At 41.3% G+C, this 20,577-nt stretch overlaps 1 protein-coding gene across 24 annotated transcripts in view; it reads left to right on the top strand.

Moving 5' to 3' along the window:
• Positions 1 to 20,577, top strand: part of PCDH15 (protocadherin related 15) — a 609,044-nt gene that overhangs the window by 446,205 nt on the left and 142,262 nt on the right. For all 24 annotated transcript variants that reach the window (XM_083441352.1, XM_083441358.1, XM_083441371.1 and 21 more), the window contains 4 exons: positions 2,206 to 2,340; positions 3,679 to 3,828; positions 16,848 to 17,041; positions 20,401 to 20,533. In XM_083441352.1, the coding sequence (XP_083297478.1) occupies positions 2,206 to 2,340; positions 3,679 to 3,828; positions 16,848 to 17,041; positions 20,401 to 20,533 (612 nt within the window). The remainder of the gene's footprint in view (positions 1 to 2,205; positions 2,341 to 3,678; positions 3,829 to 16,847; positions 17,042 to 20,400; positions 20,534 to 20,577) is intronic.

Below are 20,577 nucleotides of genomic sequence, written 5' to 3'. Positions count from 1 at the left end.
TTCGGAAGAAAAGAAGAACCTATTTAATAGCAGCATTCCTTTCTCTGTTTCCATACCTCATCCAAAGATCAGAACTGTGATGATCTCTTCTGAAGAAGCAGCAGCTGCTTCATGTTCAAAGCTACCATCTCTCTTCCTTACCCCCTTTTCACCCATTGCGCACTGTCCTGTATTTCTCCTACTTCTTGTCTGCACACAGCAGTGCTACTGACATATGACAGAATGCAGAACATGGGGGAAAGAGATGCATCACGTGTGGGAAAGATCCTTAGTACTTTCCCTGTTTCTCTGTTCCTATTCCTGTCAGTTGCAGTGATGCTGTTAACACTTGTTGGAACACGAGCAGCCACCTGTAGAAACTTCCTTTTGAAATATCTTACAAGTCTTCGATATTTCAATTAGCTGGTGAAAGGAAAGTGTGTCACTTTAATGGGTGTTTACAAGGTTTTTATAATACATATTTGCTTAGCAAATAAATGTTATTGCAGTACTTGCAGAAAATTATATGGAAACCTTTGAAAATGGGAAGTCCTGATGTTGTTCTGTCTGAAAATTGGTGTGTGGAATGAGACCTTTATTACTCTTCTTAGCTGGCTTGCTGCCTAGGAGTCTGATGACTTTCACTTATCACAGCATACTCCACAATAGCATCTCACAAATACTATTCACAACAGCGTTGCAAAAATACAGTTTCACGGGATTTGACCTGGGGGGCACATTCTTTGGCTGCCGTTGTGGCACATGGTGCTGCCTTGTTTATTCAGAAATGTAACATTTTCACTAATCCCAAAACTGTCACAAATTAGATGAAGGGAAAAACCCACCACCTCCTCACAGCTCGGGCCTTGCTTATTTTTTTTATATTTTTTCATCTTCTGGGCTCTTTGGTCACAGTGTTCAAATATGTATTGCAGACTACACTTTGCAGAGGAAAGTATTGTAGGTTGAGAGTATTTATGGTGTGTTGGATCCATTCTTAAAGTTGACCCAGTAAGTTACTTATGACTCACTTGAGTCTCATTGATTTCAGTGGATCTCACTCTAAGCCTGGATCCAACCCAGCATTTTAAAACAGTTCTATAGGAGGACACCAGCTCCTGGGAGCTGAGCAGTTTTGGGCCCCCTCAATATCTTTTGGGTGGGGCGGCCAGGGCTGCCCAATGTTGAGGGGGTGGAGGAGGCTGAGTGCAGAACAGCTCCAGCAGCTAGCTCTTTCTCCTCCTGCTGCTTCAGAGGGGAAGAAGGGTGGAAGCAGGTGGAGGAGGCGCCGCCAGCCATTGAAGCCATGTAGCCACTGCGTTCCACTCTGCCCCCAGCTTCTCTCGACATTCTGATATCACATGTATGATTTTGACCCTGCAATCGCCCTTGCAAGCTGGCACCTCTGGTTCAATATGAATTAAAGCAAAGAGCTCCATCACATTGAAAACGTAGCCATTTTTAATGCCTTCTACCATTTTTTAAACCAAGGGAATCCTCTTATTTCCCAGTGATGTGAGCCCTTTTTTTCTGATACAGAAAACAAAAGATCCTTCACTCTGATTCTTTCTAAATGGCTCGCTTTGTGGCACAAATGGAGATCTTCAGCCCTTTGTTCTATGACACACAAGCAACAGCCTCACACCAGTTGCCAACATGTCAAAGCTATTGTGCTTCCCAATTACGTTAAGCATACTGGCAGCTTTCTCAAGACCTTCAATGGAAGCAGATGCTTTGAATCATAAATTATCATCTTCCCATTGGCGTGTTGAAATCTGCATTGTAAGAACGGCTGTTTTTAGCAAATATGTTATCAGTGAATGGTATAATGCTTTCGCTATGGACTGCGGTTTTGTTCATCTGGCAGGTGGCTGGAGTCTTCACCCTCCCACTGCTTTTTAAAAGTTTGATCTCGGAAATAATTGCTAAAATGCCCAATTGCCAAAAGACGGTTATGATCAGAGCTCAAATTATTTGGGGAAAGGCTGATGGCTTTTCAATGGCACTTCTGGTTAAAAGGAAATGGTACAGTGGGGATAAGGGCTGCCTCCCCAGCACCTCCCTCCAATTCAAGAAGAGATTGTAATTCCGGCAATTTAGGTAAACTGTATTGCGTTTCCTCCCAAATGTGATGGATACATAGTACTATAAATAAAACAGCCTGCATGCATATTGTTACTAGACCTTTGAGAATGTAATAACCATTCTCTTCATTTCTCTTTCAAGACAAAGGACCCCCTGCTCCATATTTTTCTAAACGACTACAACACGTATTTCACTGTGACTCAGACTGGCATAACTCGCTACCTCACCTTGCTTCAACCAGTTGATAGGGAGCTCCAACAGCTGTACACCTTTTCGGTAAGCAAAGTTCAGTTGCTGGTTTATTGTAACAGTTGGAGAACAAGTAGGATATTTTTGCTGGATGTGTCAAGTCGGCATAAATTTTAAGAAAGCTATTTCACAAAATCGTAGAAGACTTGTAGGCAGTGACATCGAACCCTCCTGTTGAGTGCAGGAAATCCGCAACAACAGCAGCTGTCCAGCCTCTGCTTTAAGACCTGCAGCAATGGGGAGCCCACCCATCCACCCTACATAATTCAGTTCATTATTAAACTGCTTTTACAGTTACAAAATTTCTCCTTCTGTTCAACCAATCTGCCTTTTGGTAATTTCAACCTATTGGATCGAATCCCAGCCTGTTGAGCAGCAGTGATCAAGTCTTTGCCCTCTTGAATAGGATAGGCTTTCATGTATTTGAGAGAGTCATTGTGTGTCCCACTCAGTCTCGTCTTCTCTGGGATAAACATACCAAGTTCTTTCAACCTTTCCTCTTTGGACTTGGTTTTCCATACTGCTGACCATCTTTGTTGCATTCCTTGTTAAGCATATAGATAGAAAGTTATATCTGGTGCCTTGTACTTTCACAGGAGGTAGGGTATTTTTGTAGACTTCAGTCTCCTGTGAGACATGCTACCTTCATGTGCACAGTGTGGTATATTAGTGTACAGTTTGGTGGTAATGTGGGCATCACCTGACTCCCGACAGCTGAGTCACTGCTATGAGGAGGTCAGGTGAGCACCACTGTCCCATCACACATCTTCTGTGACTGTAGACTCTGCTGATTGGTTCTGCCTATAATGAGATCATTTGTTATAAGCAAATGAACAACGACTATTACTGGAGGTGTTACAGGCTTGCAAGTCATAATTTGGAGCATGAAACCCAGATGATAGTTAATCATTTTAATAGCTTACTTATTCCTTTTGCTTCATCTATACATTATCGGGAGCAATTTCACACACATTATGCAGGGCAAACCAAGTTTGCAAGTGAGTATTTGCTGACAGGGATCGGCAGCCATTCCTAGCTCCCTAAGCAACACCCTTCTTTTCAATTAACACCTTTAGATCTACACCTAAAAAAAGGTAATGTGTGAATAGATCTAAAGGAGAATAAAATGGAGGTAGCTCACCAATTAAAATAAAACATTTTCCCCATGATTCTCTTGGATATAATTCTTCACCTGGAAAATGTTTTGAAATGGGATTTTAAAGTGATTTCAGGAACTGCTCTAATCCGTATACTTAGGTTGTGTGCATGATGTGCTAAAGCTCAGTTTCAGTTATATTTGAATTATTATGTTCATTTAATTGTATTTTTTCTCAAAGTTTTTCTCATGTCTGTTTGTTTTTGAAGATGATAGCTTCTGATGGTGTGCAAGAAAGCCCCCCAGTCACAGTCAATATTGTTGTGATTGACGCAAATGATAACTCTCCAACCTTCTCCAACATATCATATAACGTCAAGATTTACACAGACATGAGGCCTGGAGAAAGCGTTATCAAGGTACATTTGCTTTTTCAGCATGTTCTTCAACAAAGCCTATAGTGGAACATATTAAATGTAAATAAAAAATGTTCAGGAGGAAGGATCCTGATCTTCACCAGCAGATCTACTGGTATAGGGCAGTATACAAAATAAATAAAGAGAGAGAGAGAGAGAGAGATGATGATGATGATGATAGGTAGACAGATAAAGTGAAGTAAGCATGTAAAGATAAAGTAAAGTAAGCATGAGACGGAAATCCAGACAGTCTTTAATTTCAATCATTTCAACTTGCCTTGTGAAAGATGTGTTAGGAAGGAAAATAGGAAGAGTCAAAAATGTAAAGAATGCATTCTCATTTTTCAGTGTGAAAATAAGTAATACTCATTTTCCACAGAATCCGTAGTGGGAGGAAATATTTTCTTGCTATTGTTTCTGACACCACTGGTGGCCTCTGTAGGGGGAAAATCAGTACATAACACCTTTCAGAGGCTTGTATTGAATACTGTTTTAGACAATTGAGGACTTACTTGTTTTGGGGGTTTGTTTTTGTTTTGGCTTTGTGAGACTTTACCTTGAGATTTGGGCTTTGTATATAGCTTTAGTGCTATTCTTCAATTCAGCTCTTGCAGAAGTTGATCCTTAATACATTTTCTCCTGAGCTGTAGATTTTTTTAATCACTGCTTACTACAATTATATATTCATGTGAGTAAAGAGATTCAGACTGGCAATTTTGTTGCATTGTAATTGGACAGCTAATTGTTTTAAGATACCAGTTGTGGTTTCTTCTTATGTGAATGTCATTATCTTCATTTACCATAGATTAGCTCTCTAATCCTGTTGATTATTTTCTTATTGCTGCCATTCAAATAAATGAAAATTAGCCATTGCTTCCAAATGAGTTTAATCCCAAAACCACCACATTTGCTTTGGGATGGCAATTAGATTGGCTAATAGGGTCACTCTAGTTGAAGCAATATACAGATTCCCCCCCCCCCCTCAATATTCCTAGAAAAGGTGCAGAATGGGGCATGCAAAATGATGATTTACTATGCTTGGGGCAGTTTAGGAAAACTATCAAATAAGACATGATAGAGGTGTGTATCTTATGTGTGATAAGGAGAAAAATGCTAAAACTTAGGCTTCTCTAATGAAGCTGGATTGAACAGACAAAAATGAAAGACTACTTCACACATCATGTACTTAAAAGTATGGAATTCACTGCCATGAGATGTGGTGGTGACCACCAATTTACAGTAGAAAGCTTTTAAAGGTGAATAGACAAATTAATGGAGTGTGAGGCTATCAGTGATGGCTGTGTTCCAGCTCCTAAGGTAAGGTAAAGGTAAAGGTACCCCTGCCCGTACGGGCCAGTCTTGACAGACTCTAGGATTGTGCGCCCATCTCACTCAAGAGGCCGGGGGCCAGCGCCGTCTGGAGACACTTCCGGGTCACGTGGCCAGCGTGACATCGCTGCTCTGGTGAGCCAGAGCCGCACACGGAAACGCCGTTTACCTTCCCGCTAGTAAGCGGTCCCTATTTATCTACTTGCACCTGGGAGTGCTTTCGAACTGCTAGGTTGGCAGGCGCTGGAACCGAACAACAGGTATCTAAGGTACCATGCCTCTAAATACCAGTTGTTAAAGGAGAGTGAAATTGTCCTCACCCTGTTTACAGACTTTCCATAGCATCTGACTGGCCAATGTGAGAACAGTATGCTGGACTAGATAGGCCTTTGGTTTGATCCAGCAAGGCTCTGCTTATGTTCCAATGAGAGCCAGTGTGGTGTAGTGGTTAAGAGCGGTAGACTCATAATCTGGGGAACCGGGTTCGCATCTCCGCTCCTCCACATGCAGCTGCTGGGTGACCTTGGGCTAGTCACACTTCTTTGAAGTCTCTCAGCCCCACTCACCTCACAGAGTGTTTGTTGTGGGGGAGGAAGGGAAAGGAGAATGTTAGCCGCTTTGAGACTCCTTCAGGTAGTGATAAAGCGGGATATCAAATCCAAACTACTCTTCTTCTTCTTTATATGCACACACGTGTTGCAAACAGGACTCTTAAATTCTCTCTGCTTCTTTGCTACATTATTCTGTACTACTGTTTCTTTAACTTCAGATTGCATGCTTCAGGAGCAACAGTATTAACTTTACCATCAGCCTTTTGTCAGTAGGATTCAGGAACCTTAGGCTGTGGACAGACAAAAACTTATTGTAATGATTAATAATGGCGTTATATATTAATAACTTTTCAGAGTGGAGAGCCAGTGTGGTGTTGTTGGGTTAGAGGGTTGGACTAGGCCTGTGGAGAAGCATGTGCCCCACTCTGCCATGGGTAAACTTGACCCAGTTACTCTCTCTCAGTCTAACATAACTCACAGTGAGGTTGTGAGGATAAAATGGGCAAGAACTATGTGTACTGCCTTGAGATCCTTTGAGGAAAGACAGGATATAAATGTAATGTACTGCAATTAATTCACTGCAGCAACAGAACTTGGCTGGAAATGGTATTATGAAGCCATCTTAGCCAATTCCGTACACATCCATTGTTGCTGTTCCACCATCGTCCCTTGCCAAAACTGATTTTGCAACATGTTTTTTAAGCATGTCAGCAATACCTGGGAAAAGCAGAAACTAACTTGCATTGATCAACACTGCTGCAATATATGTATGCATATTTATCTATCATATGCAGCTTATTTACCACAACACAGAAGGTGATGAATAAAGCACAATGTGCCCATAGCAGTTTTTAAAATATGGCAAATTACATTTGCATATTGATTGTTTATATCAATATCAGTGTAGCCTCACATAGGGCTTACTTCTCAATAATCCCGCAACTTTTTCAAGAATGTATTACTGTTTTTTAAAACTCATTTTTCTTTGAATGGTGTGCACTCCCCGTATCTACCACCTATGTGTATCTTAAATATAACAGCAAACCAAATTGCTCCCTTGACAGAAGCTATGGGCTCTCTTGATGTTGGCATGGGGAGTAACCACATGATCTGGATGACCCACAATATCAGAAGGGCGCGTTCAACGTCAAAAATGCATGAGTGGAACAACTTTCCCTGGAGCGTATACCACAGATCAGGAGGTACCTTGGGGGTCAAGAGGACCCCAGCATGGTTAACAAGTAGACTCAAAGCAGCTATTAGAGGCGAGAAGGCTTCCTTTAAAGATGGTGGTGACAGACCAGAAAGAAGTTATTGGGGTCATAGTAGATGGCTTGATGAAAATGTCAACCCAGTGTGCAGTAGCTGTGAAAAGAAGCAAATTCAATGCTAGCAATCCTTAGGACAGGAATTAAAAATAAAACTACTAATATTATAAAGCTGTTATACAAGTCTATGGTGTGACCGCATTTGGAATACTATGTACAGTGCTTATCATCTCACCACAAAAATAATATTTTGGAGTTGGAAAAGCTCAGTCCAGATAAGAATGAAGCATTGTTAGTGGGTAGTTCCCTAGACCAGGTGGCTGGGAGGCTACACTCTCTGTGAAGGAACAGGTAAACAGCTTGAAGGTACTTCTGGATTCCTTGCTGCCGCTTTAGGCTCAGGTGGCCTAGGTAGCACGGAGGCCACTTAGTTTGTGGTAAGATTCTAGCCATGAACGTTCTGATTCATAGTACAGTTGCTTAGCTACTTGTTTTACATCTAGACGGTGTCCAACTGAATAGTTTCCTTACCTTAATTCATTTATAAATATATACACTCTTGACTCATATATGGAACAATATCTACAAGTACAACAAAACATGAAATACACAAAAAGTATGTTGTGGCTTGATGCACTATGCACTTTTTATGAAGAGTCACAATTGGCCATAGAGGCCATATCGGGAGTTGCCTAGCAACTACTCATGATTTTTTGCTATTCTGTCCCATTTCATGATGAATATCCCCGACTTTTGCCAGCATGAAGCCACTTATAATGTAACGATAGAGACCGTAGCTTTTGCTTCAGATTAAAGGGCATGGCAGAATAGCAGCTTCTCCCCCACAACTCTGATCCCCTAGTGAGCCAACTTGCAACACCAGAATTCACTCAAAGAGGCACCTGGGAACCAGGAGGAAGGCAAGGGAGGCTTCCTGGAGTAAGGAGTCACCTGGGGATCTTCCATAGGCCAGGTAACTCAACAATACATATTTTATTACACTTTGGATTAAATGAATTTGTTTCTGTATAAGGCACACATACGCAAATGCCACTGTGTATGTACCAGAGTGAACAAATCAAAAAGTGAAATCATTTTGAGTACCCACTGTGATCTCCTAACAAGCATGTGCATTGTGCAACAATTGATTCATTCTGTTCATGGGGTATTTGATCTCATAAATGAGGAGAGACCAAATCATTCCCTCATCAGGATGTATCACCTTTGGAAGTTTTCATTATTAGCAGCTGAAAATTGTGGTTGACTTTTATCAGAGTACTGTGAATGTGTCTGAGATAAAAGTCAAGGGCCTCTGTGTCTTTTTAGTTGCCTCCTCTTAAACTGAAGAGGGAGAGGCCATGTGGGCAGTAAGGTGGAGTTAAGTACCTCCTCTACAGGAATAATTTTCAGTTTTCTGAGCTGATCAGTTGTCAAGAGGTCAGAAGTGCAGATTGTTCAGCTGACTGACCCAATGGAAGAGAAAGGGGTGACTTGGCCATGAGCATATTGAGGAAAGGGATTCACTTGTGAGGTCTGACTGTGAATGAAAAGCAAAGGCTTTTGTATAAAATGCAAATACATAGAGCTATACTGCCAGCAACAACAGTAATCTGAGAAAAAGGATGTGTGTTCATAGCTGGCACTGAAATGAAGGGATTACTCTGATTTTACCATTTGGTTTTGACCATGAAACTTGTCATAAGTAGGTATATAGAAGGGCTGGTGTCAGTGTCCTCTGTTATTGATGATGACACAGGCTGAAAGGCAGAAGGGCCATAGATCTGTCGTAGATCATGTGCCTTGCATGCAGAAGGTGTCGGCTTCAATCCCTGGCATCTCCAGGTAAAACTGGGAGTGACTGTTCTCTGAAGCCCTAGAGAACCGCTGTCAATCTGTGTAGACGATACTGAGCTAGATGGACCAGTAGACTGACTCAATGTAAGGCAGTTTCCTGTGTTCCTAGGTGATTTGCCTAAGGCTATGTTCACTGAGTCCTCGGCTGAGCTGAGAATTAAACTTCATGTTCTTTACTGCTTAACTATATCTCATCTCACCTCTTCCCAGCTTATAACCATCCTATACAGGTGATGACAATCCCCTTCCATTCTTCTTTAGATTTTAGCTTTCTCGTTTGCCATACCATTACCTTGCTTTTTCTCCAAAGTGAGGACGTTTGCACATACTCTCTGCGGCCAAACCCATTAGAGTCTCCAAGGAATCTGTGTGGACCACTTGGAAAAGTGATGAAACCATCCCAGCAGTGAATGCTGGGATCAGGGTGTGGCAGCAGACTCTTGTAGAAAAGAACTGCATGTTCACCCCCGAAAATAGCCTGTTGAATGACCTCAGGAGTGAAGGAGTATGCTGTCCCACTGTCAGAAATGCAGTAAGATTAAAGTGTTATATGTGGAATAGGGATGCAAAGGTGGAGGATTCGAAGTGGCAGTCCTGCCAGTGTTACTTCATGGCCACAGCTTCACTGCTACTGCCACCACCCCAAGCCCTATCCAGGAAGGCAGCTCTGCCCTACCACATGCATCGCTTACCTCTGAGTAAAATATATCTCAGCAGCCCTGAAAATGTACTTGTAGCAATGATGACTGCAGTGAGCTTAAATATCCTGTTTTTATATTTTCAAAAGTTTGCAGTTCTGCTATCTGGATTGAATTTCAAAATATGCATTCCCAATACAGTTAGAGTATAAATCTGCTTTGGGCTTTTGGACTGCTATAAAGAGTAGTTGATTCAGGTAAGAAATTATTAATTTGATATGTGTTAAACGCACTTGTTTTGGCAGATCTCCATTTAACTCAAATTAAAACATTCTTCAAGGACGAATGACATTTAGGATTGCAATGCTTATAACCTACCTGGCAAGATAACGCACCTGAAACCTTTAATCTAGGCTATATTCACACCATTTGTCTAAAGCACACATTAACAGAATCTGGGGAGCTATAGTTTGTTAATGGTTCTGCAAATTGTAGCTCTGAGATCTGCTGCTCAACAAACTACAGTTCCCAGGATTCTTTGGGGGGAACCATGGCTGTTAAAGTGGTACAAGAGTACTTTAAATGTATGGATGTGTGGGTGTCATCCTAGTATTTAAATACTAATTCCTTTTAAACTGTTGGTCTCTTGAGTCTAGGGGGCTTGATGGTGGAAGGATATTGGATCAGATGAGATGTCCGATTTTATTGTATATGAAATTGTAAGCTTTAAGAATTTGGCTACTATACCAAAACACTGACTCCAAGCACAGAGGAACATACCTCCAAATAAACACATAAAGGATTGGGCTTCACATCTCTTAATTAAGAAACATACAATTTTAATTGTAGGGTTGTATATCAGTCATTATCACACAGATCTTAATATACATCCTTGGAAATTGTGCAGTTCTACTCTGTTGATTTGCCTCCTAATTGCTGTATAATCTTATAAGGACCCTTGCCTCCTTCGAGTGATAATCAGCTGCGATAGCTTCAAAAGGAAAATGGCCCAGGTCAGTCATGATTAGACTGTGAAACCAGATACTCCAATAAAAAGAAGTAGGTTAGAAAAAGAGCCCTGACCTCAGTGCGTTTCTGCAGTTAGACAATAATTCATGATGAAAGGCTCCTTCTATTTGCTAATTGAGTTGCATTACACAGATAGTAAAACATTTAATTTGAGTGGCATATAGTTGTCTTGCAAAAATGACAGTTCCTAGTCCAGTACGCTATCTGGCGTGTGTATAATTTGTCAGATGCATGGGCCTTAAAGCTTTTTAAGATAAATGTTTGGAAAACATTAGGGTTGGATTAATCAATGGCATTTGCCATGTGCAGGACTGGCTACAGAGCTTTAAGGATCATTGGGCAATGCACCAGTGTCCTACTTTATCTGGAAGAAGTGGTATGTGCAAACTGACTTTTCTTTTACACTTCCTCTGTCCATCTTTGGTGCTCCATGGAAAGTCAGGGTGTTGGGACTGTTGGCGTAGTGGGCCTTTTGCCTGTCTTGAAGCCACCACAGATGTTTCTCCTTTTGCCCAAATGACTACCCAGTGAGGTACATCCTCAACATCTCTCTCCATTTGTTTACATTTTGAATAACTTATTGAATTTGGACCCATTTTGTGAGTTTGTCGTTTAGAATTATTTTGCACACATGGCTTTGCTCACAGTCCCACACACGGCTTGTTGACTGATCACGGATGCAAATCTTCCTGCAAATAACAAGTATAAAAAGTTAACATACCACTGGCCACACAGAGCCAGCTTTGAAAGCGAAGGTGAACTTTTTGTACTGTTTGATTTATTTGTGAAGTGGATTTCTGAGTAAACAGCCTGTGACAAGCACCTTCTGAACCTAGTGCCCCAAACAGTCACCGGGTCTGCTAAACTCAGCCCTACCTGACCTCAAAACCCCAATCACTGGCTTTCCATATTTGAAATTGTTGGCTGTTTCCCATGTGGAATTGAAGAATGAGTGCACACAATCAAGGACGGAGTTCAGGGAAGAAGTAGGTGGGTTTGATTTATTCATTGATTGGTTACAGCCAATTGAATTCTGGGTTCTTCCCTTTCTCCCTCTTATCTTAACAGTAACCTTTGCAACTGCAATTTTGAGACTTGTGCGGTTCAGTGCTTTCACAGTCCTCAGGATATGGAGATAATTATTTTCTCCTTATCCATCCCCTGTACCTGACCTCTGTCTGGAGAAGGAGTTAAAATGGATTCATCTTTCTTGAAGTGAGAATGGATCCTGAGATCCTGTGTATTATAAGTACTTCCCTGCCACCTCATATGTCCTTGGATGTATCTGATTTTCTGCCACAACTCCTCTGACTTTTCTACCCTTCTACCGCCTCACTTTGTTTCATACCACCTCCTTCTTTACTTCCATTTTTTTTATTTTTAAAAAATAGCATCAAGTAATATTGCCTTAAAGTAAGTGTGTGTGTGTGTAAAAATCCTAGCTAAAGCTTCACTATGCTGTAGACCAGGCTTCTGCAACCTCGGCCCTCCAGATGTTTTCAGACTACAGTTCCCAGCATCCCTGACCACTGGTCCTGCTAGCTAGGGATCATGGTGGTTGGAGGCCAAAAACATCTGGTGGGCTGAGGTTGAGGAAGCCTGCTATAGACAGATTATTCACTAAGGCTGCAAATCCTATAAACATTTAGGTCCTATTCCATTGAATTCAATGGGATTTACTTCTTATGTACAGTGGTACCTCGGTTTACAAACTTAATCCATTCCGGAAGTCTGTTCTTAAACTGAAACCATTTTTAAACCGAGACACGCTTTCCCTAATGAGGCCTCCCACCACCGGTGCCCTTCCACTGTTCGGATTCTGTTCTTAGACCAAGGTAAAGTTCGCAAACCGGGACACTACTTCTGGTTTTGCGGAGTTCGTAAACCGAATCGTTTGTAAACAGGACTGTTCTTAAACAGAGGTACCACTGTAATTACGGGCTTCAGGTCTATGGTCAGCATGCAGTTGGAAATAAAATGAAATGGAAGACACCAAAACAATGTTAGGTAGAATTTGCCTTTCTCTTACGTAGTTACAATTTCCGAAAGCAAATCTGTGAAGGAGATATGCAATAGTCATACTAGAAGTTATTTTCCAAATGTGGCAAAAGAGTTGCATCTGTGTATAACGTTCATTTGGGAATTGTTTTTGTGGTGCTTAAAGATCTCTCAGTGCTTTTTTAAAAAAAAAATGCTTGTGGCTAAGGATGATTTTTTATGAATCAAAGTTAGAAATGACTAGCTGGGAGGGAATAGGTTAAAAGCTGAATTATTATGCACAAATGTAGCTTTTTTCAATATTTGGTTATAATTACGTGAGGTGACTATCTGGTGACGCACCTCCATGGAACTTTCAATGTCATTTCCCCAAAGTTTCATGTCCAGCTTTTGAAACTGTACCTCTTGGTAAATGGGTTGCATTGCTGAGGCCAAGAACAAACAAAGCTCCCATATTCAATGGGCTGGCTGAGTTTTGCTTATTAATCCAGAGGTGTCAGCTGCAGTGCCACATGGTAATTTTCATAACACTGTAGGAGTAGCTAGAATAAATTTATGTTAATTGTGTATGACTTTGGGGAAGTGGGTTTGTTTGCCTGGAACACTATTTCCATGTGTGGTGGTGGTTGGAAGGCAAAGCCTTTTGGAACACGACAACTGCAGGTTTCAGTTTAGATCAGTAGGAAGTAATCACATTAGGCATTTGGGAGTCAGACCAATTTGCCTGAACTTTTAGTTCATGACAGATTGGAGTCAGAGTGTCTTATTAGCTTTTCCAAATATTGGTGGAAAACATCACTGGTTGAAAAGGGTTTTGTCCCACTAAACTAATCCTTGTTCAAAATGATTGCAACAGATCAGAACTGGCATCCCAATAAAGCAACATGGCATTGTTAAGGCACAATGCTGTGAAGGTTTCTTATAGCTTCCTATTTGCATAATGAGAATCACGTCTTTGCCTCAGCATTAACGGAACATATTTATCATTGTCAGCTTGTGAGCATTGCACATTTTAAATGGAACAAAATTGCTGCTACTGCATGAAGAAGATATATTGGAAGAGCAGAATGGATCCCTTTTTCAGTCTCTTTTAGATGTTCATCCCCCCCATCCCAAAACACCTAAACTATGGAGTCTATCAGCCAAAACCACCTGCAATTTGAATTTCCAAAATCATAGAATGCTGTGACAGTTCTTTGACTTTAATTCTCCCTTTCAGGCATCTTTTTGCCCCCAAAATGTTATTCAGATGACTTAGCATTTCAAAGCACCTTCATTTGTAAATTTAATTAACCTTGTTAATTTATGTATTTGTGTATTCTACCAGTTTCCCTTTTCGTGTTGTCGCACTAAAACTTGGCTGGGCTCCAAGTATGTAATTAAATGGTTAGGACTTGCATTTTGCGTGAAGCTCTTATTTATCTTTTCCCCAACCCCTTTACTGCTGATCTAGAGAAGGTTATTATAACACTTTTTAAAGCTGTCATCAACCTTTATTAGGGACATTCGTTTATGAGGTCAACAACTATGAGCAGTTTTGCAGGGAAATTTCTAAATGATTAAATGAATATACGAATTGAGAGATTTCCTTTTCAGCAATAAAAATGAAGCAAATAGTTGACTTCAGTGCTTTAACACTCTGTGGATCTATTCAAATGGTAGAAATCCGTTCTAATTGTGCAATACAATTATGTAGTTAAGCTATGGGATTTTCTCCCACAATATGTGATGTCCGTCAACTTGGATAGCTTTAAAGCAGCCAGTGTGGTGTAGAGTTTTAGAGTACCTGTGAGACCAGGCATCAAATCACCATTCATCCAGGAAGCCAACTGAGCGTCTCTGAAGCAGTCAACCGAACCCACCTCACAGGCTTGTTGGGGGGGGGGAGAGTGAGGAAGTGTGTACACCACCTTGAGCTCCTAGAAGGAAAGGTGGGATATAAATGTAAAAATAAATAAATAAATGGACATTAGGCAATCTCGTGTAGGATAAGGCTATCAATGGCTACTAGCCGTGATTTCTATGTACTACCTCCAGTTTTGGAGGTGGTAGGACTCTTGGTTACTGGGAATCACAAGTGGGGTGAGTGCTTTTGCACTCAAGTTTGCTTATGGGCTTCCCATAGGCAGCTGGTTGGCCACTGTGAGTACAGGATGCCAAACTCAATGGGTATTTGGTTCAATTCAACAGAGCTCCTCTTACAGTCTCACATTATGCATTACTTTGAGGTAAGCAGGGCTTCCTAATCAGTGGGTTTTAGGATTGCAGCTTTAATCAGTTGTCTGCCTGTCGAGGTTACTGGTTCACACATGGTCTACAGGCAAAGGCTGAAAGAAAAATTCTGCCTTTCCCACACTGCCTTTTCCACACTGTAAGAATTCCTGCTCCATGGTTGCAGTCATAGGATTGTTGTCTATCACATGACGGTGTATGTTTGACTCCACAGAGTGGGAAGTGATGGAGGCAGGATGTTTGTGTTACTGTGTTCCGTGAAGTGGGAGTATTGTCCTTTGTTCTTTCGCTTTGCTGTCTGATGCTAGATAGAGAGGGAGCCATGTTGCAGTGTTCCATGTGTGTTTATATGTAAATAAAGTAGAGTAGCCAAAATGCTGAGTTGCTGAGGTCTGTTACGCAAGCTGTGAAGACTCTGTGGATCCCTAAGTGTGCCGGTGTCAGTTGGCATTGGTCGCTGTGATTTTCGGGCAGAAGAAAGCTTTTGAAGCTCCCGAACGATCAACCAGGAGGGAGGGAACATGCCAGTTGGGCATGTGTCTCTGCCAGGGTCCTACTCAAAAGTAGGACAAGCTCCTGACACACACAACTGCCTCCAGGCGATGAATGTACTTGTGGGGGTGACTACAGGGTCATAAGAGTTAGTCCTGTCCACTGCCATCACGCCGCCACTACTATATCTGATTGACATTGTCAGAAAGTGTTCTTCGAGATACAGATGTCCACACAAAGGCCTCCTGCATTTGGGGAGGGAGCTTGGCCAATCAGAATCCCTCCTTGCATGCATTAGCCATCAGCATGTGCATCTGAACTTGGGAATAACTCCTTCCAGCATACTTCAAGAGGACATTTCTCAGGGAAGGGGAAAGCCATGTGGCCCCATAGCCTTGCTTATATTCAGTGCACGAAGGGGGCTGTGTGTCTCTCCCTTCCTGTGTTATCTGCAAGGAAAAGCGGCGGCTGCTGTTGCTCACTCAGTTTGCTCACTCGCTAAACCTTGTACACTTGGCCAGTATGTAGAAATACCTATCGGAGATCTAAGTAAATGGGATTATGTAATAGTTTTTCAAGAAGCTGGTTATGATAGGAACAAACAGACAGACAAACGTGAACTGAAGAGCCCAGTTTGGAACCAAACTCAACAAGTCGTGTCATACATACAGTCTTCTTACTCAAAGTGGGCTTAGGACAAAGCCTTCTTTATTATTTGAAAAGGAGGACTTATTGGCCAGCTCCTGTGTCAGTCATAAAGCCACCTACCCTTCTCACCAGGCCTGTGAATAATGCTAACAATCATTGTATTAGTTATGGGGCCACCTCCTTCCCCCATGCTTTGTTGAAGGAGTGTGTGTGTGTGTGTGTGTGTTTTAAGGGGGGTGTTTTTAAAAAAATGCCTTCCAAGCACATCTGTAATTTGATAATTATACCAGTTGCTTTGAAAATGAAATATAAAGCAGACATCCTGCATGAAGCATGAGGAGTGTTCAGAAAGAAGCTGTCAGGAATAGATTGATATGCTGTATATATGTCTCAATTCAGGAATAAAGGCAGGTGAAAGCACAGCTCGCTGTCAGCAAACAGCCTTTCTATTTTCAAGTACATCAGTATGCAGCCTGATAGATCAGTATTTTTGTAGGTGTCATGTCTCTGTCTGGTTCAGAACTGAAATTAGGGAGGCTCAGAAGTGGAAGAGAAGGGTGAAACTGACTCCCTTCTGCACAGTTTTAGAGGTAGGTGTACAACAATAGTGGACTGTGTGGTGGGATGGAGGTTCTTTGATGACCTCCCAGCAGATGACCTCCCAGCTGTTTACTGGGAGGGGAAAGGTCAGTGTGGTGCAAATGCACCCATGGAGCTAATCCACGCCACCACAACAGCACCAAAAGATGCTCTGGAACATCTTGGATTAAGTGATCTGCTGCTGCTGCTGCTGTTCATGCTTTCTATAATGTAGTTTCTGCTTCATCCTATATCACAGGGTGTCCATATTTGATTCATGATTGTTTGATGCCTCACACAGAAAATAATCTCTTTAATTTGACAGCAATTGAAATTGGGTTTCCTGTCATTCAAGCAGCAACCCTAAGGGGAAACAAAAATTAAATTCTAATTTTCAATTGCAGCTCACTGCCATGGATGCCGATGAAGGTTCAAATGGGCGGATCACATATGAAATCCTGGCCGGAGATCCGGGAGACTTTGTGATCAATGAGCAAACGGGCCTTATCACTATTGCTCCAGGAATTGAATTGGTGGTAGGACGTTCCTATGCCCTCACTGTCAAAGCATCTGACAGTGCTCCTCTTGCACAGAGAAGGTAATTAATATTATAATTAAATATTTTTCTCCATAGCTGAGAAATTAACCTTTCTGCACTATAATGAGTAGAAGGTGTAAAGGATCAGTCATCAAAGAAACACGACGCCCGTGATTTGGTTTCTTTAGAAAAGGCACTTCAGTCGGTTGTTTGCTAAGCATCCTATTCAAAAGAAGCCTTTATATCTGAACTGTTGTGGCTCATTCATGAAATTAGTATATATCCAGCACACAGATATATGCACCATAATATGTTGATAGGGCATTAGTAGTAGTAGCATTAGTAGCAGCAGTAGCATTAATATAGTAAGTTCTAGTATGTTAAGTTTGCTCCATCCATATTTGTAGTGTGTGCTTGTTTAAGAAACTGAGAATGAGAGAAAGGAGGAAAGCAAAGCAATAAAGGCAAAAGTAGTTGTCTGTTCTGTAAATTGCCAACTATCATGCAAAGGTAGTATCTCCAAATGTCCTGGAATGAAAGGATCACTGAGCTGGAGGTAACCTTTTATCCAGATGATACAATCTTATAGTGTGCCTCAGCTCAATTTAGAGCACAAATTGCAAGCTGTGCAAACACCGGACAAGCAATGAAATACACTCCATGGAAACCTACATTTGCACTAGCAAAGTCATTCAGTTTCTAATCTCCTACTTGTTAGATCTGGGAAGCGTAGAGTAGAAAGAGACGATTTTCTCATACCAACTTGGCAGAAGCAAAACAAAGCAAAGGTTGATTTTAACTCACAGAACACTTCAGGTTTGAATAGAATAGCTGAGAGGCCTTAAGCCTGATTTGCATGTCATAATTTGCAGGTGTTTCCCCACCTTAAATGTGACAGTGTATGTACCTAAGGGAAGACATTACACATAACCGGGCAATGTGTGTATTTTAAGTGAGGTCAGATTCATTTTGAAATTAAATGAGATTTCGTTGTCAACCCAATCCATTCTGGAATGTGTATTACATGTTTCTGGGAATGTATATGCCAAGGCTACCACTGTGTTGGCAAAAAGATAGAAATTGGCCACATTTTAGCACCACAAAAGTTCAGAAAAGCAAAGCTGGAGAAACAGAGACCAGTTAAGGAATCTTGGCCACTCAGTTGTAAGACAAATAAAAAGAAAACACAGTTGTAAGACAAATAAAAACAAAACACAACAGAGTAAAAGAGATACTCCTAAACCTTTCCATGCCCTGTTTGGGTGACACTTCGCTCCCGCCCTTCACCTCTCCATGCAGTGTGAGAGGCAGGAGAGGGACTTTCTCTCCTCCTGGTTTGAATGTTACCTTTCATATTTAGGGAGAAGGATGGGGAAGAACCAGGTGAGACAAAGAACCATTCCAAATATCATCAAAACCAAACTATTCACCCTATGGAGAACGTCTTCACTCTTTAATTGCAACTGTAGGGATGTTTGGTCATTAGTCCTCCACATGTATGGCTTATGTGTGGAGGCAGGAGTAGGACTGTGGATGTCACTACCTTCAACAGCCACCAGAAAGGAGAGCCAAGATACGTAAGCCATTGACCTGATTGGGTGGAGAACTGAGGCACGTACAAGTATATATACATAGGCTATCCTTTCTGATGGTCCACTGAATGTGTTAACGTTGGTGGCAGAGCCGGTGGACATAGGGAATGGGACTCACAAGTGCAGGCCCATTTCCCCATCCATGTGTTTAGTATACAGTATTTGCTAAAAGCTATCATCTGTTCAGACCTACAGTTGCATTTAAATGTGAAGAACTCTGCATTATCATTGGAAAATTGTGGTATATAGGCTCAAAATCCATAGGCATTTAAACTTTTAACTCTAAGGTTATTTTGATGTTGTTGCTGCTGCTGCTGTTCCCATTCATTTAATATTGTTGCCATCACATTTTCTAATGTATCGTTGCAAATGCAAGGGCCAGAAGATTTAAATGAAAGTCATTGCCCTCCGGATTCTATAATAAATTCATAGACTATGACAAATTCACTGAGTGTGGTACACACGTCCTTCAGGCTTTACTTTTTCCATCCCTGCATTTATAAGACTATATTTTATCTGTTTTGTTTTTTGTTGATGCCATTTAAGAAGCAAATTTCAATATTCAGCACAGCACTCTAAGGCATTGTGTCACCCATACTATTCTTTTCTAGCCTTAAGAAAATATTCATGGTTTTCTTTAAAAACAAAACAAAAGTGTTTCCACCAAGTTGGTCAGATGAAAGGAATTTTCAAGTCACCTTTTTTCTCCATATCACCCCAGAGATCTAAATAGCTTATTTATTTATGCATAACTAATAGCTTCTTAATCCTTTAGATCTATAGGGATACATGTGGCGCTGTGGGTTAAACCACAGAGCCTAGGACTTGCTGATCAGAAGGTCGGCGGTTCGAATCCCCGTGATGGGGTGAGCTCCCATTGCTCAGTCCCTGCTCCTACCAACCTAGCAGTTCGAAAGCACATCAAAGTGCAAGTAGATAAATAGGTACCGCTCCGGCGGGAAGGTAAACGGCGTTTCTGTGCGCTGCTTTGGTTCGCCAGAAGCGGCTCAGTCATGCTGGCCACATGACCCAGAAGCTGTATGCCGGCTCCCTCGGCCAATAAAGCGAGATGAGCGCCGCAACCCCAGAGTCGGACACGACTGGACCTAATGGTCAGGGGTCCCTTTACCTTTTTAAACCTTTAGATCAGTTAAATGTTTATTCACCCCACCCAAAAGAAAAAAGAAAAGAAAAACAATGAAGTGAAATCAACTAAAGTGACCAGTATAAAAAGGAAATAATTTTTTAATATTCTTTATAATGATTATGATTAAAATTATTTTTATCCTTCCTTTTTCCTAGTCCAAGACTCAAGGTAACTTACACAGATAAAACAGAGCAAGCTAAAAACATAGAAAATAAAATAATTAAAATGTAATTAAACACTAATCTTTCTGCCCTGTTAGCACCTTGTGTCAGATGCAAAGAATTGCAGGGATGTAACCCAAAGGTTCAGAAGAAATGTTGAGTGCTTATTACCAAAGTGTGGAGTGTGGTGTAAAATTTTTTCCAATAATAATAATAATAATAATAATACAGTGGTACCTTGGGTTAAGTACTTAATTTGTTCTGGAGGTCCGTACTTAACCTGAAACTGTTCTTAACCTGAAGCACCACTTTAGCTAATGGGGCCTCCTCCTGTTGCTGCCACGCTGCCGGAGCCCAATTTCTGTTCTCATCCTGAAGCAAAGTTCTTAACCTGAAGCACTATTTCTGGGTTAGCGGAGTCTGTAACCTGAAGCGTAAGTAACCTGAAGCGTATGTAACCTGAGGTACCACTGCAATAAAGATTTTGACTGGGTTTTGTTTGTTCCATTGTTTTTGCAGGAGCTCCATCACTACTGTTTACATTGAGGTTCTTCCTCCAAATAATCAGAGCCCACCCCGCTTTCCCCAGCAGATGTACAGTCTTGAACTTAGTGAGGCCATGAGAATTGGTGCCATTTTGCTAAATTTGCAGGTACAGAATGCTTCAATGTAAGCATTTACAGAACTCTTTCTGCT

The sequence above is a fragment of the Podarcis tiliguerta genome (genome assembly GCF_965153285.1).
Source record: "Podarcis tiliguerta genome assembly, chromosome: 5".
Taxonomy (NCBI): Eukaryota; Metazoa; Chordata; class Lepidosauria; order Squamata; family Lacertidae; genus Podarcis; species Podarcis tiliguerta.
The sequence above is the reverse complement of the archived record's forward strand: the minus strand, read 5'-3'. Positions and strand labels throughout refer to the sequence as shown.